Source organism: Mesoplodon densirostris, chromosome 7, assembly GCF_025265405.1.
Source record: "Mesoplodon densirostris isolate mMesDen1 chromosome 7, mMesDen1 primary haplotype, whole genome shotgun sequence".
In the NCBI taxonomy this organism is placed as follows: Eukaryota; Metazoa; Chordata; class Mammalia; order Artiodactyla; family Ziphiidae; genus Mesoplodon; species Mesoplodon densirostris.
In genome coordinates, this window is record NC_082667.1 from 72,346,467 (window position 1) to 72,361,240 (window position 14,774).

The 14,774-nt window shown below is 46.2% G+C and overlaps 1 protein-coding gene across 2 annotated transcripts in view; it reads right to left on the reverse strand.

Moving 5' to 3' along the window:
• Positions 1-14,774, reverse strand: part of PLEKHA7 (pleckstrin homology domain containing A7) — a 214,369-nt gene that overhangs the window by 41,345 nt on the left and 158,250 nt on the right. For both annotated transcript variants that reach the window (XM_060104315.1, XM_060104314.1), the window contains exon 10: positions 7,911-8,381. In XM_060104315.1, the coding sequence (XP_059960298.1) occupies positions 7,911-8,381 (471 nt within the window). The remainder of the gene's footprint in view (positions 1-7,910; positions 8,382-14,774) is intronic.

Genomic DNA, 14,774 nt, shown 5'->3' on the forward strand with positions numbered 1-14,774 from the left:
TGCTCTGAGCCTCAGCTTCCTTACCTATAACATGAGGACAGAACTACCTGCCTCCTAAGGCTGCCTTGAAGAATAAATGAGACAGGAAGAGAACACAGGCTCCTTGCCTAATACACAGGCGGTACCTTCACCAGTGGGTGCTCCCTTCCCACTTCTCTCTCCTTATTCTCATAATACTGTTCCTCCTTCCCCTACCTGTATGGGCTCACCTTGCCCTATCACCAAATCTCACTCATTCTCCAGGACACTGTCCCATGCCTCTTCCACAGAGGCCTTCTGCAATGCCACAGCCCTCAGGGTTCCTGCCCTGCTCTGACCTAGTTACTGTACAGTCCGTAACTTTTCCAAGGTCCTGTATTGATGTAACCTTTTCCTACTCGTAAGCTGTCTCTTCCCCAGCCAAGCTGTAAATCCTTGCGGGGCAGCAACTCTGTCTTACATTCTGCGGTGATGTCCGCGGTCTGAGAAAGTGCTGACACATAACCAGCCCTTCAACAAATACTCCGGCACACAAAGCTGGATGGGATGGTGAAAACTACTACCGACCAGCCATCTTATTTTCTGAAAGAAACATTCAGCAAGGGCCAACTACCGTTTTATTAAGTTTAAAAAGTCTAACCTGAGAGGCAGCAGGATGTAAAACGGACAGGTTCTGGAGTCAGGCCTGGGCTGGAATCCTGACTCTGCCTTTACCTAGCAATTTTATCTAACAAATCTTTATACAGCGGCACTCACCAGACCTTGTTCTAAGCTCCAAGTGTAGTCCAGCAGCATCAGCACCACCTGGGAGCTTGTCAGAAATGCAGGTTATCAGGCCCCACCTGAAATCAGGAACCCTGGGGGTGGGGCCCAGCCACCTGTGGTTTAACAAGCCCTCCAGGTGGTTGATGTTTGAGAAGTGCTGTTCTAATTGTTTTTAAACTCATTGTATCACTCTCCTTACGGTAAAATGGGGCTACTAAGAACCATTTAATAGATTGTTGTGAGGACTAAAAGTAGTTGTCATTCAAAAAATGGTGACTTTCTTCTCCCTTTTTATCTTATCTTTGCAATTACGGGAGGTAATTTTAAGATCTCTTCAGCTTGCCCAGCTTGTCTCCTTGCCACCAGGTGGCAGGGTTTGCTATGGATTTCCCAGAGTCAGAGGGGAATGTGTCTCTGAGGAAGGGCAGTGCCTGAACCCTCAAACAGCAGTGGTGGCAATGGCAGAAACCAGGCTGGGGACTTACCCCGGGGAGTTCATGACTTTACTAACCATGGCTCACTCTGCCTGAAGCAAAATGCAAACGATGCAAAGCACGTTCCAGCCATGCTCGCTCTATACATCCCTTCAGTCTGGCTCTGCAGCCCACTCCCCATGCCTGCCTGTGGTGTTCAGATGGTCAGAGCCCACCGCCGCCAGGGCAGTGCCCCAAAGCCCTCAGCTTATCCTCTAGCCTGTGCCCTCTGCTTATGCACTGCTGGCCATCCCCCCAGGGCTGGCCATTTGGGGGTGACCCCAAAGACCCCAGGGCAATGGTGAGTCCTGGTGCCAGAGGCCAAACCACAGTAACCAACGGATGGTGGAGGGAGGGACACAGGAGGTAGGGTTGTAAGATGAGGTAAAGGTCACCCGGGAGCAGGCAGGAACGCGCAGAGCAGCTCTGTCCTAAGAGCAGATCCATTTGCTGGCCCCCAACCCCAGCTTTATCCAAAAGAAGCCTCGAGGTCTCCTGCCCTCAAATCCCGCTCTGTGCCACTGGGGGCTCCCTTTCCAAAAGGCACCTATATATGCTGATATAGCCCCTATAAAATGGTCATATCGAAACGTGAAATCAAGTTGTATAACCAATTACTTATGCAGCAGGCAGTCCTCACCTGAGCTTCCACATCGGCTGTGCAGGACTTCCACGTTTTACTCTGTTCCTCGTGGTAATGTTTGCACCCCTGACTCGACACCCCTGCTATTTTATTTTACAAGTATGCATTACTTTAAACACCAGGGAAAAAATGGAAGGCTAGAATTTCGAAACAACCTCATTGAATGTGGTAAGATTCTAAGGGTGTATCAGTCTGTGTTGCAAACCATCATTCTAAAGGAGTTTAAAAAAGTGAAATATAATATACATCTCCAAGTACTAAAAGAACAATTAGAAATAATTCCCTGTGTTGGTCTAGAGCTGAGAATATGAGATCATATTAACAGTTCAAAGAACCCTCCTTCCAATGTCTAACGTGCTCCATCTAACGAGATTAGCACAGTCTCAATCATACACAGAGCAGGGATATCCCTCTTCTGTATTATCAACAGGAGGAGGTTCCTTTATTAAGCAGCCAGAACTACTTATTACTTGACTGTAAGAGATTACAAACACATCTTTAAGGAAAAAAAAAAAAAGATAACTCTGATATGCAATATGCAGTCCTTCCCAGCTACAGGTGAACGATCCGACGTTGAGCACTCTGCTTACGCAGAGGCAGACAGCTTTCTTCTCAAAGGGTCGTCTTCAATCCCTCACGTTTACTTTTCAGCCCCCTGAGAACTACTTCTGTCATTAGACTGAGATTCCTCTTACTGAGTGCTCAATGACCTCCAAGGCCAACAAACTGTTTTCATTTAGACCTAATGTCTCCCTGCCCCTTAGATAAGAAGGGCTCGAACTCCCCCCTCACGTTCTAGGGACAGTCCGACGCCTTCCCCAACCACCTCTTATCTCCTTGCAGTTGACTTCTCATCCTTTAGCTTCCCATGTGCCCCCAGCCCCCATTATGTGTAGCAGAATAACGTAGGTCTGTGGGCTGCCAGAGTTATGTAGAGACATTTCACAACCACAGCTTATAACTTACATAACGTACAACTTACACCAGCGGTACAGCTTTGCAAAGTCCTTTCTGCACCCCTGCCACGAAGCGTTTCTCAATGGCCACGCCTTCCTTCTGGTTCCCTTTGGCCTTCCCCTCGCATTACTCTGCCTCTTGACTTAACTTCAAAATTCTAGTTCTATTAAGGTCTACTCATCTAAGCCCATCAAGAAGCTCAGTGGAACCAAAGGTCTCTGCTACTGAGCATGAGACCAGCAGAGAGACCCTGACATTCCAGATTCTCCTTCCGTGGTACCCAGCCTCCTCAGAAGGCACCACATCCAGGGAGCAGTCTCATGCTGCCAACTGGACTCCTTCCAAATGAAACTTCCCTCACCACACTCCGGTTTTCCTCCTCCATCTTCTGCTAGACTTCTTTATGCAGACTCTGCTTTTGCCCACCCCCTTGGACTGGAGATCCTCAGGGTTCTGCCTTTGGCCCTCTGCTATTGTTCTAAGCTAGTTATTCTCAACCCTGATTACATGCTACAGTCACCAGGGGTAGGGGGGATTTTGAAAACTCCTGATGTCCAGGCTGAAATTCGGATCATCAGAATCAGATTCTCCAGCATGGGACCCAGGCCTCAGTAAATGTCAAACCTCTCTCATATACTGGTATCACCTGGAGAGCTTTTATTTATTTATTATTATTTTTTTTACATCTTCATTGGAGTATAATTGCTTCACAATGGTGTGTTAGTTTCTGCTTTATAACAAAGTGAATCAGTTATACATATACATATGTTCCCATATCTCTTCCCTCTTGCGTCTCCCTCCACCTGGAGAGCTTTTAAAACAGACTGATGCCCTCACCTTGCCCCAGACCAAATAAGGCAAAATCTCTTGAGCAGGGCCTCAAATGACCAAATTGTGCGGCCACGATTAAGAACCACTGCTCTAGGGCTTCCCTGGTGGCACAGTGGTTGAGAGTCCGCCTGCCGATACAGGGGACACGGGTTCGTGCCCTGGTCTGGGAGGATCCCACATGCCGCGGAGCAGCTGGGCCCGTGAGCCATGGTCGCTGAGCCTGCGTATCCAGAGCCTGTGCTCCGCAACGGGAGAGGCCACAACAGTGAGAAGCCCGCGTACCGCAAAAAAAAAAAAAAAATCACTGCTCTAAGCGTTCAACCCTCAGTGATTTTGACTACTGCCAGGGCATCAGTTACCACCTCTAGGGCAATGACTTCCAAATCTCTCCCTAAGCTGAACCCACATTCCCTATAACCTACTGCTTATCTCCACCTGGCCACTCCACAGGTACCACATTCCTCTTCAAGCTCATTTCTTTCTCCCATGCTCACATCTTGTGCACAGCGCCACATGCACCTATTAACCAAGTCAAACTTGAATGTTAACCTCAACTCCACCTGTGGCCCTCCTCACCTTCCAGCCCTGGATGAATCAGTTTCCCAAGCCCTATACCTACCCAATCTCAATGTCTAGGTATCCTACCCATCCCCTCCTCACAATCCTCACCATCTTTACCACTTTTGTTTAGGTCTTCCTCGCCTCCTACCCAAAATATGACCACCTCACACTTGGTCATGTTCTTTCCAGACTCTTCTCCATTTAACCATCTTCTATATGGTCACCAGAGCAAGCAGTTAACCTAAAATAGTAGTTTTCAGAGATGATGTGGGGTGGGGAAACAGGGACACTTGGTGGGGTATAAACTCAAACAGCATTGCTGAAGGTCAATTTTGTAATATCAATCAAAATTAAAATCACATATATCCTCTGACCTAGTTATTCCACTTCAAGTAATTTGTTCTTCAAGTGTAACTGCAGTTGTTTGCAAAGACAATTAAGCACGGATATTCACTGCAGCACAGTTTGTAATAGTAAATGTTTATAACCAACCTAATTAGCCATCAATAGGGAAATTGTATAAAGATCACTGTAGATGCATACAATGCAATACTCTGCAGCATTTCAAATTAATGTCTATATGTGCTGATATAGATAGCCAAGATATCTTAAAATATCTATCGATATATTTATTGATATATTAAGTGGAACAAAGCAAGATGAAGAACATGGATTTTAGTTTTGTTTTTAATATAGTGGTTGGTCTTTGGGGAGTAGATCTAGGTTTCTGAAATAAAATAGGAGGACATTTATTTTTCAGGATTTACCCATTGGTCTTATTTGGGTGTTTTACCTTGTAAGTAGATTACTGATTATTTGAGGGTACTGAGCAAAGAGAGATTTACACATCTAGCTATGAATTTGGTGATGAATTAATAATGGGTACAGAGAAAACTAAGCAAGCTATAAGCCTGAAAATTATCAACACCAGAAAATAAAAAATTGTACCACAAATGAAATTTAATTATTGTATACTACATGGCCCAGCTGTGAATATTTATACTTCACATTATACAATTAATGTAAAAACTGACTAGTGATCTAAACAAAAATTATGCTATAACTATATTATGAAGCTGGGATAAGGCTAAGTGTGTCTTTGGAAAGGAAAGGTAGAGGGGGGGAATAAGAGACTTGAATCTTTATCATCTAGAGTAGAATGTCGATAGATAACTAAAACTGAAAACATACTGCTGTTTCTTTAGTTATCTTATTTGGAAATATAGAGATAAATACATAAAACTACTAAAAGAATTGAAAGTGGTTGCCTCAAAGGTGGTGGAATCAGGAATAGGGATGGATGGGGTCATACTACTTAAATTCTTAAAACTATATAGAGGTATTACTTTAATTAAAAAAAGTTTTTTAAACAAGGGGTAATTAAAACTGCCATTCTCATTTTGGGTGGGGTACATCAGAAGAGCCTGGGAAATTTCTTCACCATATTCATGGACCTGCTGTGTGAGAACTGAGATGAGGTAAGGAATATCTAGTCTGAAAAATCTCCTGAGGCCTCTTCCCTGCCGACACCCTTCAAACCACCCTCCTAAATATTAGAAACTATCATGCCATGCTCCTGTTTTAAGTCCATCAATGGCTTTCATGGGCCTTCAAGATTAAATCCAGACTCTTCAGTAGGAAACACAGGCTTATCAGGGCCAAACTCATGCCCTTTCTATCTGCTTCTATTTCTGGTTTCTCCTGCTTTTACCTGCCCTAGTCAGCCCCATACCGACTTCAGTTCCTAAGAGTTGCTATCAATACATATAAAAGGAAACAGCTAACTTATCACGAGTAGCTTCTCTCTGACACACTGTCTCCTCTACTGGATCCCCCTTCTGTTGCTAACATCCAAGCTGGGATACCACTTATGCACTGATTGCTCCCAATCAGCATGTCCAACCAAATGTCAAACCTCCACACCACAATCCATATCCAAGTGCCTAACCTAACACCTCCCTCACTGGATAGTTAATAGGTTTCTCAAACTTAAAAGTCCCCAAAATGGAAACCCCGATTTGCCCCCAAAACTTGTTCCTAAGCCTTCCCCATCTCAACAACCACCCGGTTGTTAAGTCAACATTTAAGGGGTCATCCTTGTTCCTCTTCCCTTTCTCTCATCCTGCACATCCAATTCACTGACAAGCTTTTCTGTTTCAACCTCCAAAATGTACCTCAAATCTATTTCTTTCTATTTCCATTGGCACCATGCTGGACTACTGCAACAGCCTCTCCCCTAGGCTCTTATCTTCTTTGTGAATCAGATCACATCATTTACCTGTTTAAAACCTTCCAGTGGCTCTCCCTATTGCTTTTTCAAATAAAATCCAAATTCCTTACCTTAGACTATAAGGACCTGCACGATACAACCCCTGCCAGCTTTCCAATCTCACTCAGCAGTAAGGTCACTTAGAACTACCTCCTAGGAGGTCCACCTAGCCCAGCACCAAGAATAGCAGCTTCCCTCCTTTGTGTTTTTGGGCAGTAGCTATTTTCAATAAAACACAAAATCTGATCAAACAGAACTGACACCTGGTCCGTCCCAGGAGGGAATGGGAAGGTATCTTAGCTACAACACAAAGGGCCTTCCTTCTCCTAGTCTGACCCACAGCAATGTCTACCAACTGCTTAGGGAGTTTCCATTAACTCCCAGTGAGTTCTCCACCACCTAACCTCACAATAGCCCACCTGGACCAGATTAAAGAAGCTACACAACCCACACATGCATACGACACCCACATATTCACAACAGCCCCACCCACCTAAAAAGAGGCCTAGCCTATTCCCCTTGGAGCACCGCCGCCTCCAGACCCCACAGTGGAAAGTGTGGGCCTCACAGCAGGGAGAATGGAGAGCGGCACTTTAAACCATGTGTATCAGGCCTGTGGCAGACTTGGCCTGAGCTCTGACACATCCACTGTGGCCCCTCCAGCCCTTGGCGGGCTTTCTGAATGCACCACGACTTTGCTATCTCGTCTCCAGTCTGAGGTTTGTTTTAGAAGCCTGAGGATGGCGAGGGAGATTTGCTGTCTTCAAGGTGAAGACAACACACAGTGGCTTCTAAGGACAATGTGGAAACTGAGTGACCCTGAATTCTTCACATTCATAAATGTGTCCTAATTAATCTAAAGTTATAATAAAATACAGATAGTGCTTTGCAAATAGCAAGAGATGCATTCCCTCTAAATAATTAAAACCACTTCTTGAAGGAATGGGTATAATAATGCTTAATGTCAACAGTGCCTGAGCACTTCTCTACGTGCCTGGAATTAAACATGGATCTGTATTTACTCTAGCTGCTACAGATATTTCCCGGATGCAGAGAAGTAGCTAAGTAAGAGGAGAAGATCAGTTACTGTCTACATGCCGACAGTCTCAAGGCACGCTCCCTGGGGAATGGGAAACCCCTACCCCCGATATAATCTCGTGTGCACATGGGAGGCTCACGGACTGAGTCTAAGCTCTGTCTTTGCTGCTTATCTGTGTGCCCTGGGCAGGTTCCCTCACTTCTCCAAGCCCCAATTTCTTTGTTTATAAATTGAGGCTATCGCCCCTCCTTGCAAGGCTGTTGCAGGGATTTATGGAGATAACAGAGGTAGAGTTTAAGGCCGGCATGTACCAGCATGTGCTGGGTAAGTGATAGCTACTCTTATGACATTTTTATGCTCATTAGCGGCAGTGATCCTGAGTCCATTACTGACCTCCTGCCGTCCACCTTCTGGGCCTTTGCCCACTGCTCCACGTGCGCCAGGCTGCTCTTCCTCTGGCTGTGCTTCTCAGCGTTGGTCCTGGAAGGGAAGGCCCGCTGGTACCCGCCAGTCCCGTTCTGCTCTCCTGGGCCAGATGTGCCAGGCAGCACACCGTTCCTCTCTGCCCTTTGGGGCTGAGCCTGCTGGCCTCTCGGGCCACAGGGTAAATCCACGAACAAGGCATCCTCTTCAGCGGGCGAGTATGGGGACCTGGCCTTGCTCCTGTCCCGCTTGCCCTCCAGTGGGTCCCTCTGGGAGCGGTACCGGTCTTCCTCCTGCTCCCGCCTCTCGAATCCAAAGGAATCCTCATGGTTGCGATGAGAACAATCCCTTGCATGTCCGGGTCCCACGCGGCCACATTCTCGACAGGACTCTGTGTGGTTGGCCTGGGGGACCGCCTGCCGCTCCACCTTCTCCATGTCCCTGCAATGACAGCAGCACGTTCAGCCCGATCCAGACTGGAACCCCCAGCCAAGACTTCCCAAAGGATACACTTTACACTCCAATTACCTCCAGGCCTTTGCATGGGCTCTTCCCTCTGCCTGGAGCTCCTTTCATACCTATTCCCTTACTCTGCGGGCCTAACTTCTACTCCTCTGGGATCTGGCTTAAACATCACCTCCTCCAGGAAGCCACCATACACACACACACCCCCAGTCTAGATCAGGATCTCAGCTGACCCCACTATCACACTAATCACACTGGACCATAACTGCATGTTTACTCATCTAGCGCCCAAGTAGACTATGAGTTCCTTCAGGCCAGAGGCCCAGCTGGCCATTCATTGTATGCCCAGACCTTCCATGAAATAACAGTACAGAATAGGAGCTCTATAAATACCAATGAACAAATAAATGGTACATGTGGTATTCTCATGCCTTTCCCTTTTGCTGTTTGTCCACCTGCCTGTCAGGGGCAGGTCAGCTTGGATAGAAGGCTCCTGAGCCCAGGGTCTCTCCCACTGGCATCCAGCACAGCCCAAAGTACAATTAGCAGCATAATTAACATTCTTCCAAGATGGTGAGTAGAGAACTGGCACAGCAATCTTTTTTTTTTTCTTTTTTCTTTTTTTGTGGTACACGGGCCTCTCAGTGTTGTGGCCTCTCCCATTGCGGAGCACAGGCTCCGGACACGCAGGCTCAGCAGCCATGGCTCACGGGCCTAGCCGCTCCGCGGCATGTGGGATCTTCCCAGACTGGGGCACGAACCCGTGTCCCCTGCATCGGCAGGCGGACTCTCAACCACTGCGCCACCAGGGAAGCCCAGCAATCTCTTTATATGACTACTTATCTATCTTGTCGGGGAACTGCTCAAACAGGAACGCAAGAACACTGACCTGACAACAGTTCTCTGAAGAATTATTAGTCAGATTTCAGAGATAAGGAAACTGAGGCACAGAGAAGATAAATGATTTGCCCAAGACCATACTGTTGGGAAAGAGAGACACCGGGGCTTAATCCCAGGCAGACTGCAGAGCCCATGTGCTGTAGCCACTGCTCTCTACTGCCTCGCCAAATGCACGTCCATGATTTGCACGTACGCAGACCTGGAAGCTGCAAAGGAGAACGGGGTGGGGATGACAGGGGAGGACGTGAACCGAGGCTAAAGAGCTTCTGAGGCATAGAGAAGGGCAGGTTTCTTTCATGGCCCACCTCGCACCGGAAGCTGCCTTTCTCCCCACCTCCTTGGGTCCTAGTTCTGTCTGCCTCCTCATTACTTGACACCAGAGAGACAACAGCAGCAGCTCCATGAGCTCAGCAGAGCTTAGACTGGGGAGGCGGGGGGACCCACTCCAGCCTAGCTCAGAAGGACCAGGAAAATTACCAGGGAGCCTTGAATGGGCAGCTGGTCGACTTGTGCTCCGTGGTAAAAAGGTCCTGGTCTAGACATCCATCACTCCTTGAAATGGCCAAGCCTGAGGGTTCTCCACTTCAACAGGAGAACGAACAATGGAAATGCTGCTGCATTTACATCTCCGTGGCCAGACCTCAGGTGTCCCTGCAACATACCTCAGAACCTCAGCTACCAATAATCAGCACTGATTCAGGGCAGATCAATCCAGTCAGGGAGCTGGTTAAAATGTCAATGTAAAGTGAAAATACAAACCCTAACACAGGTCTGCTTCTTAGTGTGTGCAGGCTGAACTGTTGGCCTTAACTTAGGCATGGAAACTGAGAAAAGCGATCTCACATCTCATGTCCATGTACTCGTGACTTCTCCATGAAAACCCAAAGCTTTGGGGTGGGGGGGAAGCTTGTTTGGACCTCCTTCTATCCCTCACTAGGGGACATCTTCCCCCCCATCTCCCACCCCTTCTTCTAACAGTGTTTCAGTTTTCATTTGGGGATCACCCTCCCCCACGCTCAGTCCTTGTGGTTTAAAAGGTGCTGCTGACTCTACAAGTCCTTGTGGAGCTGAGGCTCCAAAGTCTCAGTGACTGGCTCAGAGGCTGACACATCACCCAATCCAGGCCAATCAGAGTGAGCTCTAGGACTCTGGTTGGAGCTGGTCTTGAGCTGCTACGACTACATGGGAAGCAGCTACTTGAGAGTGAAACCAACACCAAGAAAAGCAGACGGAGAGAAATAGAATCTTAAAGACTTGACCTGAACTCCTAGATTTAGCCATACCTAAACCAGATATATCCTTGGACTTTTTGGTTGGGCATCAATATATTCTGTTTCTCACTTAAGCTAGTCTGAGTTTGGTCTCCATTACTTACAGCAGAAGGAGTCCTATTACATCATTTTATAATGACATATTTAGATGGTGATCTCCAAGGACCCTTCCATTCCTAAAGTCCAGTGAGTCTATAAGCTCAAATAGTAGAACATATGGGAAATATTCAGGGACCTGCACTTTAAGAAAAAGCAATTCTTACCGTAAGTTTTTAAAGGGACAACTCCGTTCCACAATGAACACATTACAGGTTTTAACTTTGTCTTTCTTTTCTTCCTTTAATCCTCCCTCCCATCACCACATCAGTGTAACCCCAGCCTTCAAGTCATCTAAGTTGGCCTTTATCTTCTCTACTGTTTCTCAAATTCAGGAAACCACCCCTTAGTGGTGTGCTTAGGCTGCTGTCTAGAAGATTAAAGCTCTGGCTGCCCTCTGGGTCACACCCCAGCCAAGATACTGAAGCTTTATAACCTGCTTACTCCAATTGTGAGACCGAAGTAACTGTACCTCCTTGTTATTCCCACCACAAAGATAAACAGCCCCTTGTCATAAAAGCCATGTAGTAAAACGAGTATGCACCTAAATGGATGACATTAGAATTGAAGGGAAAAGAGGGTTTCTTCAATCGACAGATGAATGGATAAAGAAGATGTGGTACATATATACAATGAAATGTTACTTAGCCATTAAAAAGAATGAAATAATGCCATTTGCAGCAACATGGATGGACCTGGAGATTAGCATACTAAGTGAAGTCATTCAGAAAGAGAAAGACAAATACCATATAATATCACTGATATGTAGAATCTAAAATATGACACAAATGAACTTATCTATGAAACAGACCCACAGACATAGAGAACAGACTTATGGTTGCAGGGGGTGGGGAGGTGTGGGGATGGATTGGGAGTTTAGGATTAGCAGATGCAAACTATTACATATAGAATGGATAACCAACAAGGTCCTACTGTATAGCACAGGGAACTATATTCAATATCCTGTGATAAACCAGAATGGAAAAGAATATGAAAATGAATGTATATATAACTGAGTCACTTTGCTGTGCAGCAGAAATTAACACAACATTGTAAACCAACTGTACTTCAATAAAATAAATTTTAAAATAAAATAAAATAAAATAAGATTTCTTCAACCTTAGAACCCGGGGGTCGTGGGTACCATGTCTTAGCCAAACCAACTGTAACGGGGATTTTTCTTTCTTTACCAATCAACTTCCATGTATTTATTGAGAACCTATATATCCCCACCGGTACAGGCACTAGGGGATATAAGAAAGTAGTAGAGAAAATAGCCTCTGCCGTCAAACCCAGACAATCCTAAAGCCTGATTTAATCATGGTAACCACATTTAATACTGTTTTCATAAACTGACCCCAAATCATGGAGTTTGCCAGTCTTTACTAACCTTGGAATTAACTTGTAACTATAAATATTAGTCCCTACTGTGTGTGTACATATGAGTGTACACACTCCAATACATGCCAACACGTCCTGAATATAAAGTTGATTGAGAAAGATAAACCCTTTTCTCAGATTGACACCAGCATTTACTGCAAAACAAACCTTTAGAGGATGGCTAAAAGAATGGTAGTCTGGGGCCTCCCTGGTGGCGCAGTGGTTAAGAGTCCGCCTGCCGATGCAGGGGATATGGGTTCGTGCCCCGGTCTGGGAGGATCCCATATGCTGCGGAGCGGCTGGGCCCGTGAGCCATGGCCGCTGGGCCTGCGCATCCGGAGCCTGTGCTCCACAACGGGAGAGGCCACAACAGTGAGAGGCCCACATACCGCAAAAAGAAAAAAAAAAAAAAAAAAAAAAAAAAAGAATGGTAGTCTGCTTGCTACCTGGCAGCTTTCTAGGCCCTAATACTCGGGGTTATGAACAGCTTCTATTTCCACAGCTGCTGGGACTCACCTCAGAGAGTATGCCTTTGTGTCCAAAACGTTCAGGCTCTGGCTGCAGGTAAGAAAGGTGAAGGGAATGTTCCCGACTCCCCCACCTTACCTGACAAACATTTAACTTAGTAAGTTACAGGATTTAAGGCAAAAGTGTCTTTTGGTCTTCTCCCTTTCTCCTTGCATTCCCACCAATGTAACACATGACTTCTCAAATCAGGAGATCTGTCACAACAGATTTGCAATGCTCAATTTAGCACAGTGGTGGGAAAGGATGAAGTATTCCTTGGCTTTCAGCGACGGTTTCAACTTCAGAGAAGCTGGCCATGCAGGACACAGATGTTCAGCTAAGATGACACAAGCCTTTCTTGTGCAGGTCATTACTATCGTTGTGAGCACCCGGAATCAGTGACTATTCAAAGACACAGGGAATTCCTGACATTTGGTGACCATTTTGGCCACGTGTGTCACTTCTCAAGCTTGACAAACCCAGAGTGCATAGGATTAGAGCCAGTCAGACCTGGATTCAAGAGCTGGCTCTGGCCCATAGAAGCTGGGTGACCTTGGGCAAGTCCCTGACCTCTCTGGTCTGAGGTTCCTCATCTGCAAAATGGGGACAACCCCTGCCTCCTTGGGTCGTTTTGAGGATTAAAGGAGACAATGCACAGAAAGAGCACCGCACCGGGGCTGGCACATAGCGTGTCCTCAAATGCAAATGTCTTGGCTTCCAATATCTATTCCCTCCTTCTTCCTTGCCCCAGTTTTTTCAAAGTGGCAATGTACCCAGCAAAAAACTTACATTTCCTAACCTCCCTTGGAGCTGACGGTGTAACATAAATCTGGCCAATAAGATGTGCACAGAAATTGCTGGATGGGTCTTCCAGGAAAGCCTTTAAAAGAAGGAACGCTTAGCTCTCTTAGCTAACCCTTCCCTTCTTCCTGCCTGGAATTTAGACTCTATGCTGGATTGCAAGGTGACAAAAATGAGGATGAAAGCCACCTGCCAAAATCTGGGTAGAAAGTGAGAAAGAGCCTGGGTCCCTGACAGCATCATGGAGCTACTATATTAGCCCAAATTAACTGACTCTGGATCCCTGCTAGTGAGAAAACTAAAACCCAATTTGATTACGCCACCCTAAATTGGGTTGTTCTATTACTGGTAACCAAACACAATCCCTAACTGATACAAGGGGCTGAGCCCATCATTGGCAGGGACTAGGCACCCCCATTTTCAGCACATCACAGCAATGCTTTATGTCTGCTTAGAGAAAATCCTTGTTTTCTCCTGCAAGTGGGAAGAGCACCTATCTCAGACTGAGGATACTTCTATCTTATTCCTGTCCCTCACAAGAACTTGGAAGTAAACAGATCATACCAAGCAGTTGTACGCTATTATTTTATTCTGCCTACAAACCCTTTATCTCACCAGGAAATAAGGAACAATATTTACTTCTATCTTAATGTTAAACACACACACACCTGAAATCTCATTCAAAGACTTGGGTGAGAAAAGGAACAACAGCTTGTAGGAGCTTGGCTGGACCTTGGTCCTGTTGGCAGACACAGTCTTTCTGTTGCAATCCCACTGGAGGATCCCTCCCTACTCACCATACCTAAATGACCAAACTAATAGCCCAAGAACAAGGGTCAGGCCACTGATATCCTTAGAGAGTTTGGTCTGAGCCAGGTAAAGGGCAGAAGTTCCTGAGCACTGACCCCAAGGCTCAGGACAGTGGGCTCAAAAGCTAGAACCCACCCTGAGCACAGTCCATACACTTGTATAAAAGGCTGAAGAGAATGGGTCCAAAGTCTCTAGGGAGCATGAAGGCAGGCGTGCTCAGTTGAATTAGTTCCTAGATTTGAGGAAGGAAATAGCTGGAGAGAAATGGAGACAGGAATTGGTTTCTACTTTTCCCCAGAGTTAAATAGGGCAGTTCCCCTGGGATGGGGGAAGATAACTTGCTGCCTTTCACGCTCTGCTCTAAATAAACAAGAAGAGGGCCTGTCCTCCCCCAGAGAAGAGTGAGACTGAAGGATAAATGAAACACCAGACTCCTACCTGAGGCTGTCACTTGCCTCAGCAGAGTGGCTATTGGCAAAGTCCCCTGTGAAGTTTTAAGAACCTGACAAACCAGACGAAGAAGAAAGGAAAGATATATAATGGCTGCCAGGTGGCCTCACTTTGTTCATTCCTGCCCGGAGAATCCTTCCCTCTTCCTTCTAGC